The following is an 18,398-nucleotide window of genomic DNA, read 5'->3' as shown; positions in this document are numbered from 1 at the left end:
TGTGCCCGCGGCGGCCGTGACATCCCCGCTTCGCCGGCAAAGGCCCACTTCCCAAGGCCGCAAGGTCTAGACTCCTGGGCTGGGCGGGCTGGCGGTGGTCGGCTGGCTGCGCCGAGGGCTCCACAGTCACCACGTCGTCCATGGCCTGGAGGGGGCTCCCTGCTTCCCCGGGCTGACAGCGGCGGTTCGGCCGGCCTGTACCGCTCGGCGCCCAGCCTGGTCGGCCCGCGGGGGATCCGGGCGACGGCTGGGGCTCTGATGCCTGCCCGCCTGGCACAGGCGGGTTTCCGGGCGCTCTCCTGCCGCGTCGCCGCCCCTCAGCAGCAGCGTCCCGTGGTTTCAGCATGTCACCACCTCCAACCGACACTCGCAGGCATGAACCATGCAACTCCCAATCGGACAGTCCTCGGTTTTCCACTCGGAATGAACACTGAGTGTCTGTATTCTGATGGTTAAAGTCGCTCTTGTATATTTGAAGCGCAAACCTTACAGTGGTATTTTTACAGCGTTCTCTCGAAGTTTAAGGTGGGAGCGATGAGCCCTAGGCTGCTGGAGGAAGCGGCAGCACAGCGAGCAGCCGGCAGGTGGCAGGTGAGGCTGGTCCCTCCTGGGCACTCAGGGCAGCTCAGGGCACGCACGCCCTTCTTCCACCTTCCACCGTTAGCCGCGTGTTCTTTATGCCCCCTTCAGACACCCCTAAACCACCGGGGTCCCTCCTCCAGGCCGGTCCTCTGGTGACACTTTTCCGTGTTTGAACAACTATTTAGGTTTTCCTGGCAGTTTCCCCTGAGTCTCCATAACGGCCCTAAAGGAGCATTTTGTGAACAAGACAAACCGCCCCTGAAAAGGGGGTGATGAAAGCACACAGTTTAGAGGAGCCAGGAGGAAAACGGGGTTCCGTCTCCGCGGCCGGAGAGCTGGCCTGCGCCGGGGGCCCTGTGGGTGTGAAGCCTCTGCACCGCGGGGGAGCCTGCAGGCCAAGCCGAGGCCAGCGCCTGGCCAGACGGCTGGGGCGGGGCCGGCGGGCCGTCAGGCGGGTGGGAGCTCCTCCCCGCCCGGGACAGACAGGGCGGCGCCAGACCTTGGGGCTCGTGGAGAGCGCAGCGCTCCCTCAACCACGGGCCAGGTGTCTTCTGTGACACTCGCTACAACCCTGGGCCACGTGTGATGTTCTTACTTTCAAAACAGTTCAACGGCCAAACCCAGCTGGGACAGGGGTGAGGGCTCCCTTCAGGCACAGCATTTAAAGCTGAAACTCAAGCAATCCCTGCCAGTAATATTTTAATGAGATCTTTTTCAGAAGTCAGCAGTGCTTCCGAACAATCCGGACAGGCAAGCGTTAGCACAGCCCACAGCCAGGGCTCCGGGGCCGGGACCACACCGGCCCCACTCCGCATGTCTCAGGCTCCAAAGGTCACGACGCTGCATTGCGTCACTGTTCTACGGACTTGAATAAGAAGCCTATGTGCTCAGAGGCATCCTACTTGACAACTCAAATGACTTCTGATTTCATGGGGTGAGTGCCGTCCTTTGATCGTACTGCCCTTGGGGTGTCCTGGCCAGAAGGCGGTCACAGGAACCCAGCGCCCAGCCTGCGGGCACAAGGACCGGTCTGGCCCAGAGCCCCATGCGGGAAGCCTGGGGAAGCGGCCCTCGGGCACGGCAGCTGAGCGACCAGCAGTGACCTCAGATGACAGAAAACTGCGGGGCAGGTGCCGGCGTCCACCTTCAACAACATTCACACTCCAGCAAAGAGGCTGATTCGGTGTGTTTTGTTTTGTATTTGCAGGCACTGGGGTTGAAACAAAGCGACCGTGGACACACGGTTTACATTCTCCCGGAGGCCAGCTTCCTCCCTGAAAGTGCTGTGTGACCATTCATCATGTCCTGTCACAGGACTGCTGAGAGGATTCATGAAAGGAGGCTGGTATCTCCTTTGAAGGCAATCTTTCCACTGTCAAAAACACCACAACCAACCTAACAGGCAACAAACACTCAAGGTGAAAACCAAATGGAAACAATCACCTCCGTCCCAACCCCACCTGGCTCGCGGGGTCACTTCGCTGGGGCCCCCAGGGCCGCGCACAACCAGCGGTGGCAGCCGGCGCAGCTTCAGACCTGCCGTGGCCGCTCGCCCAGTCGGCAGAGAGCACCAGCCCCTCAGGGACTGTCTCGGGGGGACTCGCACCACGGGGGCCTTGTTGCCGCTCCCCCCAGAGCCCCCTCGACAACAGTGAGAGGTCTGTGCCCACGAGAGGGCACCTCTAACCCGCGTGATGTCCCTGCGTCCCGGACGGCGAGTGATGAGGTCACGGCGCCGAGAGCACAGGCCCCCGCCAGCTTGCTCTGCTCCGCTTCTGCCGGCGCAGTCCCCACACTTGTCCATGAAGCAGAGCCCACGCCCAGCACAGGCAGCTGGAGGGCGCTGTGAAAAGCGGCAGCGACGGAGCCCCTCGGGCGCTCAGCTCAGAACAAGGGCCACTCGCAGGAGGCTGAAGACAAGCTCACCCCGGCACCTCCCATCGTCTCCCCAAGAACCGTCCAGAACAGGGAGGGAAACACAGACCTACCCGGGGCACGGCACCCGCACAACACGAGGATGGGGCCCGGACCCCACGCGGAACGATGCTCCTGGGCGGGGCCCACAGTGCCTCCACGAGGCCGAGCACCAGAGACAGAGCGGGGGGGGGGGGGGGGGGGCTCCCGCCAGAGCGGGCCTGAGGGGCCTAAGAGCGCACAGCTTCTGAGATGAGTCCTTTGAAACTGGGCAGCGGCGGCAGGCAAAGAAGTAAGCGGGGGGAATGCAGGGGCCGGCAGGCACAGGGCCTCGCCTCCAGAGGACACTCAGCCCTCCTCACCCTCGGACAGACACCCGCGAAGCCACCGGGCTCTGCAGAACTGTCAGCAGAGGGCACCGTCGGAGGGCGAATCTTGTAAACACCCCAACCATGAAAATGCACACGAGGAAGATACGCAGGTCCACAAAGAACCACTGCAAAAAATCAGAAGATGAAACTCCACACGTATCAGAGACAAAGTCAGTCTGGAAAAACAAGAAAACTGTAAGACAACGCTTTCAACAAAACAAAATATACTTAACATCTGAGGATATGAAAATCACCTTGAATCAAAACCTCAAAACTTAGGAGGAAAATGGACTGAAAACCAGAAAGAAATGAGAGTTGATTTGACACAAGAAAGAAATGAGAAAAAAGGACAAAAGTATCTCAGAAATTAATATAAACCGTAAGGTGCTCAGGGGAGAAAAGACTCGAATAAAAATGTAGTAAGAGGCAAAGAAGAAAGGCAGAAAAACAAGAGAATAAAAATGAGACAAAGAAAAGAAATTAAAGGGCCAGGAAAAAAAACAGGGGAAAAGGAAGCAACCAAAGGAGGACATGTACTCAGTCGTCAGAGCCCCCGGAGAAGGAAGACAAACGTGCGGCAGAGGTTAACACTCAAACTATAATCCAAGGAAACTTTCAAGAAACAGAAAACAAAACAAACCGACACACTGAAAGGGCATGTGGGCACCTGGGAAAGTTAACCCATAAAAATCAACTTCCACAAAGTCTCCTAAAACGGTCAGCTTTCCAAGATAAAGAAAACCCTCCAGGTAAAAAGAGAAAATAAACCATCAAGACGAGAGAATTAACCTGGCATCAGGCTTTCCCAAACCAACACAGAAAGCAATGCAACAGCACCGAAAAATCACTGAAAGCAAGTGTGAACCCACATTTGTATATCCAGCCTAACCGTCCTCCACACATCAAGGCCACAGAAAAACCGTTTCAACCTGCAAAACATCAGGGGACTCTGCACCTGAGCTTTCCGAAGGCTCAGCCACAGGCAGGGGCCGTCCCAACAAGGGAAGAGCGGGGAAACCTCAGAAAAACGCAGCAATAAGCATCTATAATATATAAACACGCAGCTGGTGCTACAGCAGAGGTGAGGAGGAGGCTGGGAAACGTCAAGCGCTGTGACAAGGTAGAAATGACGTAACAAAGCACGAAAGGGAAAGGGAAGGGGACACAACAGGCTCCGGATGCAGTGTGGCCACCGGGGAGCCGAGGAGAAGGCTGACGCAAGCCGAACAGGAAACACACGTGAAAACCGGGGACCGAAGACGCCCAGAAACACTTACATACAAAAGTAACCACTAGAGCACAGTTAAAAACCATCCTAAACACAAACAAAAATCTTAATTAAGGAGCAAAGACTACACATCTCACCAAAAAACAGAGCAACTATAAAAAGTACACATCATCATAAAGCACTGTGACCGAGTCAGAACCCACCTTGTCAGCTGTATCAATACAGATGACGGGCTTAGCTCACCCGACAGGAAAACGCTTTTCGACTGGACTCAGAAAACAAGCCCGCCGTGTGCTCTACACAAGAGACATACCTAAAGGAAGGGCTACAAATCAAGCAGAATGGAGGTGTTCCAGGCTGATGCAAACAGGAGAGCAGGGGCAACGGCCCTGACTGAGGACAAAGAAGACATCAAGCCCACTGGGCAAAGGCTGACGCTTTTCAATGGTAAAAATCACGACTCACGGTGAACATGTAACACTTACGGATGTTTATGTACCAAATAACACAGCAACCCCCATACAAGGCAAAAACTGCAGGAGATGCAAGGAGATAAAGACAGAAACACAAGGACTTCCCTGGTGGCTCAGTGGTTAAGAATCCGCCTGCCAATGCAGGGGACACGGGTTCAATCCCTGGTCCAGGAAGATCCCACATGCCGCAGAGCAACTAAGCCCGTGCGCCACAACTACTGAGCCTGCGCTCTAGAGCCTGTAAGCCACAACTGCTGAGCCCACACGCCTCAACTACTGAAGCCCACATGCCCAGAGCCTGTGCTCCGCAACAAGAGAAGCCACTGCAGTGAGAAGCCCACGCACCGCAACGAAGAGTAGCCCCCGCTCGCCACAACTAGAGAAAGCCTGCGTGCAGCAACGAAGACCCAACGCAGCCTAAAATAAATAATAAATAAATGAATTTATTAAAAAAAAAAAGACAAAAACACACTAACAACGTAAAGCTCTGGGACACCACATCCATCCAGCACAAAACACATCACGTGGACAAAAATAAGCAAAGACACAGTGGGCGTAATCGGTAAGGTGCACCCCCTATAAACCCAGCAAGTCCTACACGCTGCCTAAGAATACGCCTTGTTCTCAAGCACCCACAGCACATTCACCGAAACTGAGCACCCCTGTTGCCCAACAGATCAGCAAAATTACAAACTGTGGCAACACACGCCAGGAGGCTGTGGGGAGACAGGCCCTTTCCCTCACCACCGGCGGGCGAGAACTGGCACGACCCTCCAGAGGGGAGCTTGGCAATTCCTAACGAAACTACCGACCCACTTACCTTCACCCCACAACACACACCCCCAAGAATACAACACCATCCGTGCACAAGGGAGGGGGTCGCCCAAGACACGTGGGTGCGGAGAAGCACCCCGCTTGCTGTGAAGAATGGGGAGCATCGCCACGAAACGGCATGGAGTACGCTCCAGAACGTGCGAAGTGAAAACGGCCCACGGCAGAAGGGCGCCGACATTCCGCTTCCTCAAGGGAGAGGCGGAAATCGCAAACACACGCTTGTGTCTGAGGCGGAGGAGACGGCACTGCTGGGTGCAGGCATCTGTACAGCTCTGGCTCTGAGAACCCCCAAAATAAACAACCAAACGAGAGCGGGGTGGGGGCCACACTGGAGGACAGACAGCAGAAGAGCCCAGCTGTGCCACTCGGAGGGACAGAGCCTGCTGCGGGGCAGCAGGAAAGGGCTCATCTAGTAACTCTGCGGCGCTGAGGACGCGGAACTCGGGGGCGCCGCAGGGCTACACACAGGAAGAACTGGGCAGACACATGCTACTCTGGACAGTCAGCCACTTCCTTCTCGCAGGGCTTAGCAGTTGTGGATCTCCTTTTTATCTGCAAAGTAGGGTGGGACAAACAGCAAACCCACTGTGACGATGAGAGTCAGGCCTCCCACGTGGGACGCGGGACGGCTCGGAGGGCCTGTCACGTCAGGTTGGACCCACCGCCTTCGGTACAGACACAGAAAACACAGGTGGGGCGGTGCACGTATCCCCAGCTGTACCCCCGAGGGGGCTGGAGCAAGACACCCAGGGGCCCGAGCACACCGGTGCCCAGACCTGGTCCCTGCACACGCGTCCCAACAAAAAGAACCGCGGCTCTGTGGAGAAACGGTCGATTCCACTGTTAGGGCAGGAAAAATATAAGGTAAGCCTGGAACATTTGTGACGTGAGAGAGTAAGAACCCTTCAGAAGGTGACAGGTTACGTCAACAGGACAGAGGAGCCCAACTGAAGGGCTCGCGAGGACCAAGCAGGGCTGGCAGAATTCCAACCAGCAAACGGGGGACAGAGGAGGAGAGCCTGTCAGCCCGCGGTCACCGACCACGGGAAGCAGTGGTGCCAACGAGGAGAAACAGGAGGGCGCGGTCCCTCAGCATTTCCCACAAGACACTTTCATTACAAAGGGACACAGATTTTCCAGCGGAGATGCCTGGGACCCCCCCCCAGAACCAAGTGTTCAGAGTGATCACTCGCAGCGGGACACAGATGTCACGTACCTCCTGATACGATGCACTGAGGACACAGCATCACTGGTGCGACATTCCAGCCAAATTACATAACCTGGGTTTCATCAAGAGGAAACGTAAGATGAGCTCAAATTAAGAGACCTTCTACCAAATAACCGACCACACACTCTTCAAAGTGTCAAGATCAGGAAAGACAGGCAAAGACAGAGGACCCGTCATAGACCAGAGAAGGCTACAGAGACATGGTGACCAAATTCCAGGAGGGTACTGGATGGGATCCTACACCTTCAGTGGAGAATGGTAACAGTCAAATACACACAAAACATTTGCAAAAGACATATCTGGTTAAAAAAAAAAAACAACTCATCCAAACTGTACAAAGAACTCCGAAAACTCAATAGCAAGAAAACAAACAACTCAATTTTTAAAATGGATCAACGGGGCTTCCCTGATGGCGCAGCGGTTGAGAGTCCGCCTGCCGATGCAGGGAACGCGGGTTCGTGCCCCGGTCCGGGAAGATCCCACATGCCGCAGAGCAGCTGGGCCCGTGAGGCATGGCCACTGAGCCTGCGCGTCCGGAGCCTGCGCTCTGCAACGGGAGAGGCCACACAGTGAGAGGCCCGCGTACCGAAATAAATAAATAAATAAAAATTTAAAAAATAAAATAAAATGGATCAACGATCTTAAAAGACCCCTCGCCAAAGAAGCAGCACATGAAGAGATGCTCCACGTCATGCATCAGGGAAATGCAACTTAAAGCAACGAGACACCACGACACACCTATTAGGACGGCCAGAATCTAGAGCACCGACACCACCAGGTGCTGGTGGGGACGTGGAGCAGCAGGAACCTCACTCGTAACCGACGGGAATGCGACATGGAGCAGCTACTCTGCAAGACAGCCCGGCAGGTTTTTACAAAACTACACATACTCTCACCATACGCACCAGCAATCGTGCTCCTCGGTATTTACCCAAAGGAGCTGAAAACTCATGTCCACACAAAAGCCTGCACACGGGTATTTATAGCAGCTGTATTCACAGTGGCCAAAACTTGTAAGTAACCAAGATGTCCTTCAGCAGGTGACAGATAAATAAACTGTGGTGCATCCAGACAGCAGAATGTTATTCAGCCCTGGAAAGAGAGAAATGAGGTACCAAGCCACGAGAGGACACAGAGGAACCTTAGATGCGTTTAACTAAGTGAAAGAAGCCGATCTGAAAGGCTACAGACTGTATGATTTCAACTCTATGACACTCTGGAAAAGACAAAACTATGGAGACAGTAAAAAGATCAGGGGTTGCCAGGGGCTGCGGGGAGGGAGGGATGACAGATGAAGCACAGAGGATGTTTAGGGCCGTGAAACTACTCTGTATTATACTGTAAAGGTGGATACAGGCCATCATACATCTGTCCAAACCCACAGAACGTGCAACACCAAGAGGGAACCCGGATGTAAACTGTGGACTCTGGTGGTGATGAAGTGTCCGTGCAGGTTCATCGATTGCAACAAACGCAGCATCCGGTGGGGGCGTGGATGATGCGGGAGGCTGTGCAGGTGCGAGGGGAGCGGGGGACGGGGCGGGGGGGCGTATGGGAACTCTCTGCACTTTCCGCTCAATTTGGCCGTGAACCTAAAACTGCTCTAAAATATAAAGTTTCTTAACTTAAAATTAAATTCTGAAAGACCAAGTCAAATAAGGTCCCTAGTCAGCAGTATCACACCAGTGATGCACGTTAGGGCAAGCTGGGGGATATACAGGAACTCTCTGTACTCTTCGTGCAACTTTGCTGCAAGTCTAAAATGAGTTCACAATAAATTTGTTTTTAAAGACACACCCTAAAGAAATAATCCTAAACTAAAAACAGAAAAAGAGAAATTAAGCCTTAGCTCTGATGAACAAAGGCATATGAAGGACTTTTTAAATTCCAGATTTCGTATTAACTGTCACACATATAACCCACAAGTACCCCTGAAGACCTAAATTAGGCACAACCAGCAACGTACGAGGCCACGCCGCAGGACCTCCGGTGGCGTGCATCCCTCCCACCATCTCCTCAAGGTGCCCCCTCACCCCACACTCCTCCCCACACTCACGCCCTCCCCGACAGTCTGGAAATACGCGCTCTTTTTCTCTTCTTTAGAAAACGCCTAAGGCAGAAGTTAATCCACATGCCTTTCCCACGAGCCCTCCCCTCCCAGCACAGGGACCCCAGCGGCCAGAGTGGTTCAGGGACTGGTTACATTGAGCCAAAAAAAATAAAAAAACAAATATATTGAAAATAACGGGAACTCGCGTTCTGTCTGTCTGTGAAGGGATTCAAAAGTAAGGAAACGAAGAAGACTAGAAGCAGCCCTGAGGTCCTAGACTAGAATCTCAGCATCAACTAGAACACACAGGGTTGTTCTAGATACAGAAAGGGGCACGCGCGCACGCACGCGCACACTCACTTGTACACATACATACGTTCCGGGCTCTGACTGCTGGGGGCCTGGAGCAGGGACCCCCGTAGCAATCAGCACACACAGTGCTCAGATACTGGTCTCTAAATACCACCCTCCACCGCAAGGAAGCAGGCTCCTGGGCGCCACTGCGGGTGAGGGCAGGGGAAGCACAAGAGGCACCTGGACACCTCTCACGCTTACAGGACGAGGGCAACGTTTCAAAAGGATATAGGAAACCGCTTGAAGAAGCTTCCACTGACCAAATCTAGAAATAACGAGAGCATTGATTACAACCCTCTGAATACAGCAGGAATCCATGCGTCCATACACAGTGATGAATGAATGCATGAATGAATGAGGACGGAGGAGGGAAGGAGGGAGGGAAGGAGGGAGGGAGGGAGGGAAGCTCTTCTTCACGGCAGAAGGCAACCAGTAAATGTGGAAGGCGTGATGGAAACTGAGCATCGTGACCTGGCCCCCAGCCTGGCGGTCCTGACGCAAGGGCAGTCTGCAAGGGTGCTAAGGCCGGGTGAGGGGTGATGGGAACAGAGTACCTGCGTGACCCTGGAGTGCCTCCTTACACGACACTGGTAAGCGCTAAGGGACTAACTGACTACACAGTGGAGAAAGCTGCTTTCTCAGCCAGGCAACTTAACCAGGTGATCAAGGCTAAGATCACCTAGTGATGCCAAGGGTCATCCTACAGAACAAGAGACCTGCCCTCTTCAGCACCGTCAGGAACGGGGAGACTGGGAAGAGGTTCACGCCACAAGCCAGCCGGACACCGCACACGCCTGGATCAAAGAGAAACCAGGACAGGCGGTGAAGTGGGAGCAGGTCTGGGGACCCTGGGGCATCAGGGCTGATTTCCCGACGCGGGGGGATGGGTGCAGTAGTAACACAAGAGAACGTCCAGCGTTGTCAGCATTTAGGGGTGACGGAACATCCCACACGCGTACTTGTGTGTGTAAAGAGGGGGTGACGAGGGCTTCCCTGGTGACGCAGTGGTTGAGCGTCCACCTGCCGACGCAGGGGACGCGGGTTCGTGCCCCGGTCTGGGAAGATCCCACATGCCGCAGAGCGGCTGGGCCCGTGAGCCATGGCCGCTGAGCCTGCGCGTCCGGAGCCTGTGCTCCGCGACGGGAGAGGCCCCAACAGTGAGAGGCCCACGTACCGCAAAAAAAAAAAAAAAAAAAAAAAAGGGGGTATCAAAATAAAGGTGGTAAAATGTTCAGAATTGAGAATCTGAATGGAGTTTTTTATACTGTTCTTACAACTTTTCTGTATGTTTGAAACTACTCTAAATCAAAAGAAAAACATTTTGAAAAACACTAATCATTATATTCTGGGAAGAAGATGCCAGAGGCGTCAAAGTTTCTTTGAATCTTCCCAAAGGCCATATAAAACACACAGCAACTAGAAAGCAAAACCAAACGCTAGCAGACAACATTTACAACCAAACCGGTGAAGATGAACTGCGAGCAGCCACAAGCCTATCTGAAAACTGTGCAGGAAGAGCAGTGGGGCAGCTGCGAGGCCCCAAGGCCCCCAGGGGCCAGCGGGCGTTCACCGGGAGGAGTGGCAGGCTCACTGGAGAGCAGCAGCTACAGCCAGGAGCTCTCTCCTCTCAGCAGCAGCCTCGCCACTAGGAACTCTGCCTCCGACCTGCCGGGGCCCCGCAGCACAGGGCCTCACGCAGAAGAGAACCTGCGAGGAGCGAAATTAAAGCTGAGCAGGACAGTCCGGGACCATGGAGGCAAGAAGGTCCAGGTGAGAGTCAGGGAGCAGCAGAGCCTGACGTCTCAGACAGCAAGTTCGTCACCACGCGGAAACAACGGAAGAGGAGCTCAGTGAAGCTGGCAAACCTGCAAACCACCTCCTCCTAAAGGCTCAAGACAGCAAAATTCACATAAAAGTGAACCACAGAGAGGTCAGGTCCCAGAGAAGCTGCCCTAGGAAAAAAAGAGAATAAGGAGCAGAACAACATCCCTACAGATGATCAGAAACCGCAAAAAGACGTAATCAAAACGAGATCAAAACTGCTATGTTCTATTTCCAAACAAGCTAAAAGACACTGAGAAAATGATAAGAAGCATGAAAGAATAACATAAATCAGAATCAGCGAAACTCAGAAATGAGGTGACAAAGGCAAGGAAACATCAGAAACAAAAGAAAATTTCACCTGAGAAATGAAGACTCTCCACGAAAAAGAACACAAGAGCAAACAAACGCAACAAATGATACCTTAAGAAGGAATTAGAAGAGCGAGAAGCATAAACAGGGTAAAAGTTTTTAAAAGAGAGACTGAAAGGATTAAAGAGAAAAGCACCAATACTGATGGCAGATACAAAAGATACAGCGTCTGAGTAACAGGAATCTCCGAAGAGGAAAACAAAAACAAAGAAAGCATTAAAGAAAATGTTCCTGAATACAAAAAGGTTTAACTGCATGTTGAAAGAACACAACCTCTCCCTGAGAACGCCAACCCAAGACAGCCAATTCCAAGTAAAAGGCTGGGCTTTAAGGGAAAAGAATTCTGTGGGCATCTTTGGGCAGAAAGAACACATGAGAAACACAAGAGAAATAAAATTAGACTATCATCAGACTGACAGCAACCTTCCATACCAGGAAAAAAATTATCGAGTTGTAACTATTTACTCCAGATAGATTCTCAAGGAAAGAAAACGTGAGCCACGGCTTTTCTAGCCATCAAAACCGCCATCGACATGCACAAATACGGGGAACGCAGCCCCCACGAAACATTCCAGAAGAATCCAACAGACGAGATTCAGAAAACCAAATGACTAAACAGACATCCACACAGACTTGTAATCAGCATTAAACACAAAGTTACTTATGGAACTAAGATGAAGGGTCCAGGGAGAGAGGACAGCGTGAAACAGCCGTGTGATGTAAGCAAAACACAGGCATGAGCGGCAGTCCTCGCTGGAGTGTAGCCCGCCCGACGCTCTCCCTCCCAGCATCCGGCCAAGTCGCCAAAGGCCCTTCCCTGGGAGTAAGGATCATACCCTACGTAAGACCCACCCCAACCAAGCCTAAAACCTGCACAGGGAAGGCAAGTCTGCAGGGTGAGCCCCACTGGGTGAGGGAGCTCAGAAACACCATGGGATTTCCACAGACCCTACTGAACACCAAAGTGAGACACAAGACACACAAGTTCAAGATGAGCAGCCAGGAGCTGAACTAAAACAAGAGTCAGTACTCTTCAGAGGATGACGACATGTCATCCACAAAATCCAGCATCCAAGCGCCAATGGCTAGACATGCAGAGAGACAGGAAACCATGACCCACGGTCAAAGGAAAAAGCAGTCGACAGAGACTGAATCGAGACACCCCCAATGTCGGACTTGACAAAACCATGAGAGAAGCTTTTACAAACAGGTTCAAAGAATGCTGGGAAAATGTGGCCTCAGTACGTGAGCAGACAGGGAAATCTCAGCAAAGACTCAGCAGCCATAAAAAAGACTTAAGTGGAAATCCCAGAACTGCAGATACATCGACAAATGAAAACTTCACTGGACAGACTGCAGAGCTGACTGGAGAAGACAGGGAATCTGAAGACAGATCAGTAGAAATGACCCAGTCCGAACAGAGAAAGAAGTGATTAAAGAGGAACAAATACAGACTCAGAGACCCACAGGGCAATATCAAAAAGATCTAACAGAGGTCTAACTGGGAATCCCAATAGAAAAAGACTGAAACAGAGACAGTTTTGAAGAAATAAAGGCCAAAGTGTTGCAAATTTGAGGAAAACTACTGACCTACAGATCCAAGAAGCTCAGAGAAGCCCAAGCAGAGTGACTAGCAAGAGAACCAAGTCTAAACACCACACGGACGAACTTCAAAGAAGTAAGACGATCGCCTCAAAACAGCTGGAGAAGTGACTCACGTGACAGACAGGAAACAAGGACTGAAATCACAGTGGGGCCCTGAACACGATGGAACAACGTCTCTAAGGACAACGACGGTCACACGTTTACGGCTGTTTTCAGGTCTAAGAATAAGAGCTCTGCAATTTTGCAAAACACACTGGGAAATCTCCCATCTTTTTTGTGATCCGGAACAAGATAACATGTCTAAATGAGAATAGGAGTTTCCCTGGAAAAGAGAAAGAGACCAGCAGTTAAGACAGGATTCAAGGAGTAGAGGAAAAACGTGAAGGATGGCTAAAATTCTTACAATCACTCATCCCTATTAGTCGGTCATTCTATAAAGTTAAGTGATGTATGTCTGGATCTGCTCGGCTTATTCAAGAACGTGAGAGAAAATTACGTATTAAGTTAAGTTAAAAAAACAGAGCTGAAAGAAAAAAAAAACTGTCAACATTCAGGGAAAACTTCATTCAAACTTTTGAGCGTGAAATACAACCATTTTCAGGTAAACAAAAGCTGAAAGAATCCATCACCAGCAGATTGCACTACAAGAGACGCTAAATGCTGTCCTTCAAGCCAAAGGGAAATACCACAGATGGAAGCCTGGAACTTGGGGAAGGAACGAAAAACACCAGAAATGGTAAAGAAGCAGGTAAATATAAAAGACGATGTTTTCTTTCTTCCTGTGATTTACTAATAAAACAACCGGCAGTTTAAAGAAAAATAACAATACTTTAAAGTTGGGTTTGTAATTACATATAAAGACACGACAGCAAACAAAACAAGAAACTAACAAACTTTGGACAAACGGAAACAGGCAACAACCACCTTCCTTCACGTTAACCCCAGTACCCAGGGAGGACAGTCAGCCCCACAAAGGTCAGTCTTCGGACGGAATCTCCCCATATTCTCTTCGAAGTCAGTCTAAATCTCATCGTGTTAAGCTACAGTGATCAAACTTCCTCATGCAAAGAACTTCTTGCTCACATGATATCCACAAATAGGTTGATTTGAATATAAAGTATCGAATGTACCGAGAAAACAAGTACTCCAAGGGCGGTGAGACAACATGTGCGCGAACGACAGCCCGTTCTCGGCGTGCCTGACTCCCTGAAGAGGCGAGCGGGACGCAGATGCCCCGAGGCCCTTCCAGCCCCCGTCCCTGCATCCGTGCGGTACCTCTACTCCCGATCCCGGTGCCGGAGAGTCCACTTTCCTCTTTTTCCTGGGCCCGATGGCAGCCAGTGCTGTGAGGTTGGCATCTCGCTGCCTCATCTGTGCCAGTTCTTGTTGCTGCATCTTTGTTTTGAAAAGGAAAACAGGGACTGTCATTTCACGCACTTTTTTTATTACTACAAAAGTAATACATAGACACCAAAGGGTTTTCTAAACTTTCCTAAATGAAAATTTCATTTGACTGTTTTTTTTTAAACAGCAAGCATATTGTGCAATCAGAAAAACAGTAAAGCAATAGATGCTCACCTTAAAAAGCTCAGATCTGAGCAAACTGTGAGAGTACAGAGACTGGACTGCACCACATGAGAAATTACCGTGAAGTTTAAAAGCACAGGAAAACACTTTTGCAAACACCATAAATCGCTACGGGAAGGCCTATTGTGCAGAGATACCATCGCCTTCTCAGCCTCTCTCTCTCTCGTTAGGTGCTGAGGTTGAACACAAACGTATTTTCAAGTGTGCAGTGTAGACTCTTGGACTGGAAACGCTTACCTCCTTTGCCTTCTGTTTCAACCTTAACTGCTCTGGATCTTCTTGTCTGGACCGAGACTATTTTCAAACAGGTAAAAAAGAAAGATAAGTTGTGACCTAAACGTTCATCACCCGACAAACATGTCATCTTATACGTGACATGATGACATCTAAGTCACGTGACAGAACGCATTAAATTTTTAAACGTTTACAGCCAACGGATGAAAATTTATCATCATGAAAATCAATACCATTTGGATGTAAGAACCACGCCATGGTCCAATGTGACGTGAGGACGGTGGGCCAGGGCAGCCCGCAGGGCTCCGGGCTCAGTTAAGGGACCCGCCCCACGTGCTGGGCGACCTGCTGAGGTCTGGAGGCTTCCCGCCCCGGCTGCGCTCCTAACCCCGCGCACGTGTCATCGAGGCCAGCGCCAAACCCTGCTCCGGCTCCTCGAAACCCCAAGGGTGTCCGCGAGCGCCCAGGGTGGACAGGGGAAAACTGCGTGCAGCACGAGCACTTGCCTTTGCTGCCCGCATCAAGATCTCTCTCTCCTGTTCGTCCTTTCTCTGTTTCTCAATTTGATCAAGCTGTTCAAAAAATTTGAGCTGAGCCCGGACATCACTTGCCTGCTCGTATCTGTCATCATCCTAGAAAAAAGTGAAACGACTGTTTGTCACGAACTTGGGAACCCAGCCGGACAGTCCGCGCACCGCTTCCCGCCCCCCTCGGCCCACTCCCCAGGCGGCGCACAGACCCAAGCCCCTCTCGTCTCCAAGACTCTGCTTCTGAAGTGCTCTGGACGTGCACACGCCGCCTCAGGTAAGTCATCCGGGGGCTCGCAGGCAACTTTCCATTTTATACGCTTTGGTATCATTTGACTCTTCTAAGTTACATTTTAAATTTTTTTCTAATAGCGTAAAAAGTATTTTTAAAGCCAAGTGGCTACAGGCTTGTACTTCAAACGCTGCTCGGGCAGTGCCTGGCCGCTCCACGGTGCCCCTGAAAGAGGGTTTGCATGACTGAAGAGGAAGGCGGATTCTGCCTGGAACCTGCTGTGAGAGGCCGGGCCTCCACAGCACACGACAGGGCACCACTCTGAGTCACGGGAGCGCGGGTGAGCCAGAGCCCCTCGGGTCTGCAGGGACAGCTCGGGCCGCAGCTGCTGGGAGCCCCCCGCGTGGAAACGGGCGGGGGGCTCCACCTTCTCCAGAGCTGAAGATGCCACCAGCCTGGACCCAGAAGGCTGGCTCCCTAACCCGGAGGTCAGATCCTCCGCACCCTCCTTCCACAGCCCAGTGGGTAGCGCCCGGAGCACCACGGGACTGAAAGAAGTGGCATCTTCCCAAAATCTCGTTCTGGGGAAAACTCAAAACGAGCTCAACACTCTGCCGCTTCCCCTGTGCCCTCCAGGCAGCACCAGACCCGGGAGCGCCGACAGGGCATCCCCTCCAGGAAATGGCGGGTTACCTTATAAGAGAAGTTCTTTTGCTGAGCCGTTTCTGATATCTTTTCTACAAGGTTCTGCAGCCTCTGTTGCGTGGCGTGTGACACGTAACTCACCACGTCTGGGTGTAACTCCGTTATGCCGTGTTTCTTACCTGGGGAACAGGCGGTATTTTACAATCACTGAAGTTCTTTTCTTTCCTTCACTGTTTTTCCCTTATCCCCCAGTTACCACTTTGTGCAACCTGAGGGTCGGGGGTGGTCTACACCTGCTCCAACTACCTGAGAACGTCACCGCCAACCCCACGGAAAGCACAACCCTGGCAAAACAGGTGACAAGGGACAAGGGGTGTCCCCCCAAGCCCAGGACAGCTCCGTGCTGAGCACCGCAGCCGTGGTCCACACCAGGCCCACCGGTGGAGGCCGGACGCCCAGGGCCATACCTATTTCCAATATTCTTCTTTGCAGAGGCGCCGGGAGGAGGAAGGTCTCGTCTTTGCAGGACCGCGTCAGGGTGCCCACTAACTCAGAGTTCGTAGCCAATATTCTCGCACTTTCTTCCGACAGGTTCACGCCGGCCATCGACGCTACGTCATTGATGTCATCGTCGTCCCTTCAGGAAAGAAGAGGAGGTGGGTCTAACGAACGAAGGGCCGCCAACTCGGCGGGCAGAGGGGCGGCTCTCCCGCGCTGCTGTCACCTGAGCACAAAGGCGGTCATCTGCGAGCGAATCTGTTCTTTTAAAGGAAGACCCACCCCAAGGTACAGCAGAGTGGGAGTCTCTGCACACAGATGTCAATGCCAAGTTCACAGAGAGCACAGCACCTACTCACTGCTTCAAGGAGTTTGTTCTGTGAAACCCTTTTTAAATGATCTCACAGCATTATTTTTAATACGATCACAACCTCTCAGAAAAGCTGGAAGAACAGTACAAAGGAAAGTCCGTGAACCACTTGAGGGTGAGCGGCCGACCTGACACCCAACCCCCAACCCCCCGGACACGGCAGTGTGGCTCCCTGTGGACAGAGGCACCCCTACGGAACCGGGGGGATGGCCTTTGAAACCGGGCCACCAGCCACGCCCAGACCCCCAGCTTTGGCTAACGGTCCCTATAGCGGCTCCCACAGCAAAGGGTCCGGCTTAGAACCATGAGCTGCGTTTTGCTGCCACGTCTCTGCAGCCCCTCCCTGACTCTCGTGCCCCTGACACCTGGAAGGTCCCAGGCCAGCTGTTCTGCAGCGTGTCCTCGTTTCCCCTCTGACGGACGTCCCTTTGTGACGAGCCGCGGGCAATGCACCTTTGGCAGGAATTTCACACGAGTCAGGGGCCTTGCTCACCCTGCACACGGAGCTCCCGCGCAGGGGGGCCCTGCCCGCTTCCCTGCGTCGGAGCGCCCCTCCCTCCCTGTGTAGTTACGAGGACCTCAGGGGAGGTGGTCTGAGACTGTGCAAACCCCGTTCCCCTAAACCACCCACTGACTCGTTTCCAGGGGCTCGGGTTCCTGTCTTACCCACAGGTACAATGTCGCTGCAGACACGGCTGGCAGGAGGGGCCGCTTGGGGGCTTCTGGGAACGCTGGCGCTTGAGCACTGCTCTCTGACCAAAGTGCACTAACTCGTCCTGCACCCTCGCGACTCCGGCCTGGAATCAGCACCCCCCTAAGGCACCCTGGTCACCGCGGCGGAAGCAGTTTTAGACGAGACCTGGGCGCTGGGCGTGCTGCCGCCATCACGGTGTCACCAATCCCAGGCCCCTCCAGCGGCAGAGCGGGTGGCTCCAGCCACAGCTTTTCCAGAGTATTCACAGCCGGACGTCCGACCCGACCCAACCCCACCGGGCTCGCCTCGTTTGCTCCTCTCTGTATTTCTAACTCCCTCGCACCTGCAGGTGGATGCATCTTCCCATCTCCGCCACCCGCCCTCTCCCTCGTGGATGTCCTCCCCACCCCTGTGGGCCCCCACCCTCCGTGCCAGACTGTGCCAGCCACCCATCTCCTTGCCCTGCCTGGAAGCCGACCCAGGCTCAGGCCACCACGGCTCCAGCACTGCCAACACCTGCCCTGCTCCCTAACAGCTTGAGGGACGAAGCTTCTGGGAAGGGAAGGGAAGGACCACCCAGGTCCCCCGACACACGCACTTTGCTACTGCTGGATCCGAACCAAAGTAGCCACTGTAGCCCTTCCTATGGCGGTGCTCAGACCAGCTGCTCGTCAAGAGACCAAAGCACAGCATCTCTGAAGGTTCTGAGGTTGAAAGGAGGACACAGAAGCGTCCTCTGTTGTGACTGTGATGCACTCAGAAGACTGAGCCATCGTATC

At 52.8% G+C, this 18,398-nt stretch overlaps 1 protein-coding gene across 1 annotated transcript in view; it reads right to left on the bottom strand.

Moving 5' to 3' along the window:
• The window catches only part of TAF4 (TATA-box binding protein associated factor 4), a 71,516-nt gene that overhangs the window by 1,929 nt on the left and 51,189 nt on the right, over positions 1-18,398 (bottom strand). Inside the window, exons 10-14 of the mRNA XM_079943630.1 lie at positions 16,525-16,694; positions 16,106-16,236; positions 15,160-15,285; positions 14,657-14,713; positions 14,108-14,227 (exon numbers count right to left, since the gene is read on the bottom strand). Of these exons, the coding sequence (XP_079799756.1) occupies positions 14,108-14,227; positions 14,657-14,713; positions 15,160-15,285; positions 16,106-16,236; positions 16,525-16,694 (604 nt within the window). The remainder of the gene's footprint in view (positions 1-14,107; positions 14,228-14,656; positions 14,714-15,159; positions 15,286-16,105; positions 16,237-16,524; positions 16,695-18,398) is intronic.

Source organism: Stenella coeruleoalba (genome assembly GCF_951394435.1).
Source record: "Stenella coeruleoalba genome assembly, chromosome: 15".
Classification (NCBI taxonomy): domain Eukaryota; kingdom Metazoa; phylum Chordata; class Mammalia; order Artiodactyla; family Delphinidae; genus Stenella; species Stenella coeruleoalba.
The sequence above is the reverse complement of the archived record's forward strand: the minus strand, read 5'-3'. Positions and strand labels throughout refer to the sequence as shown.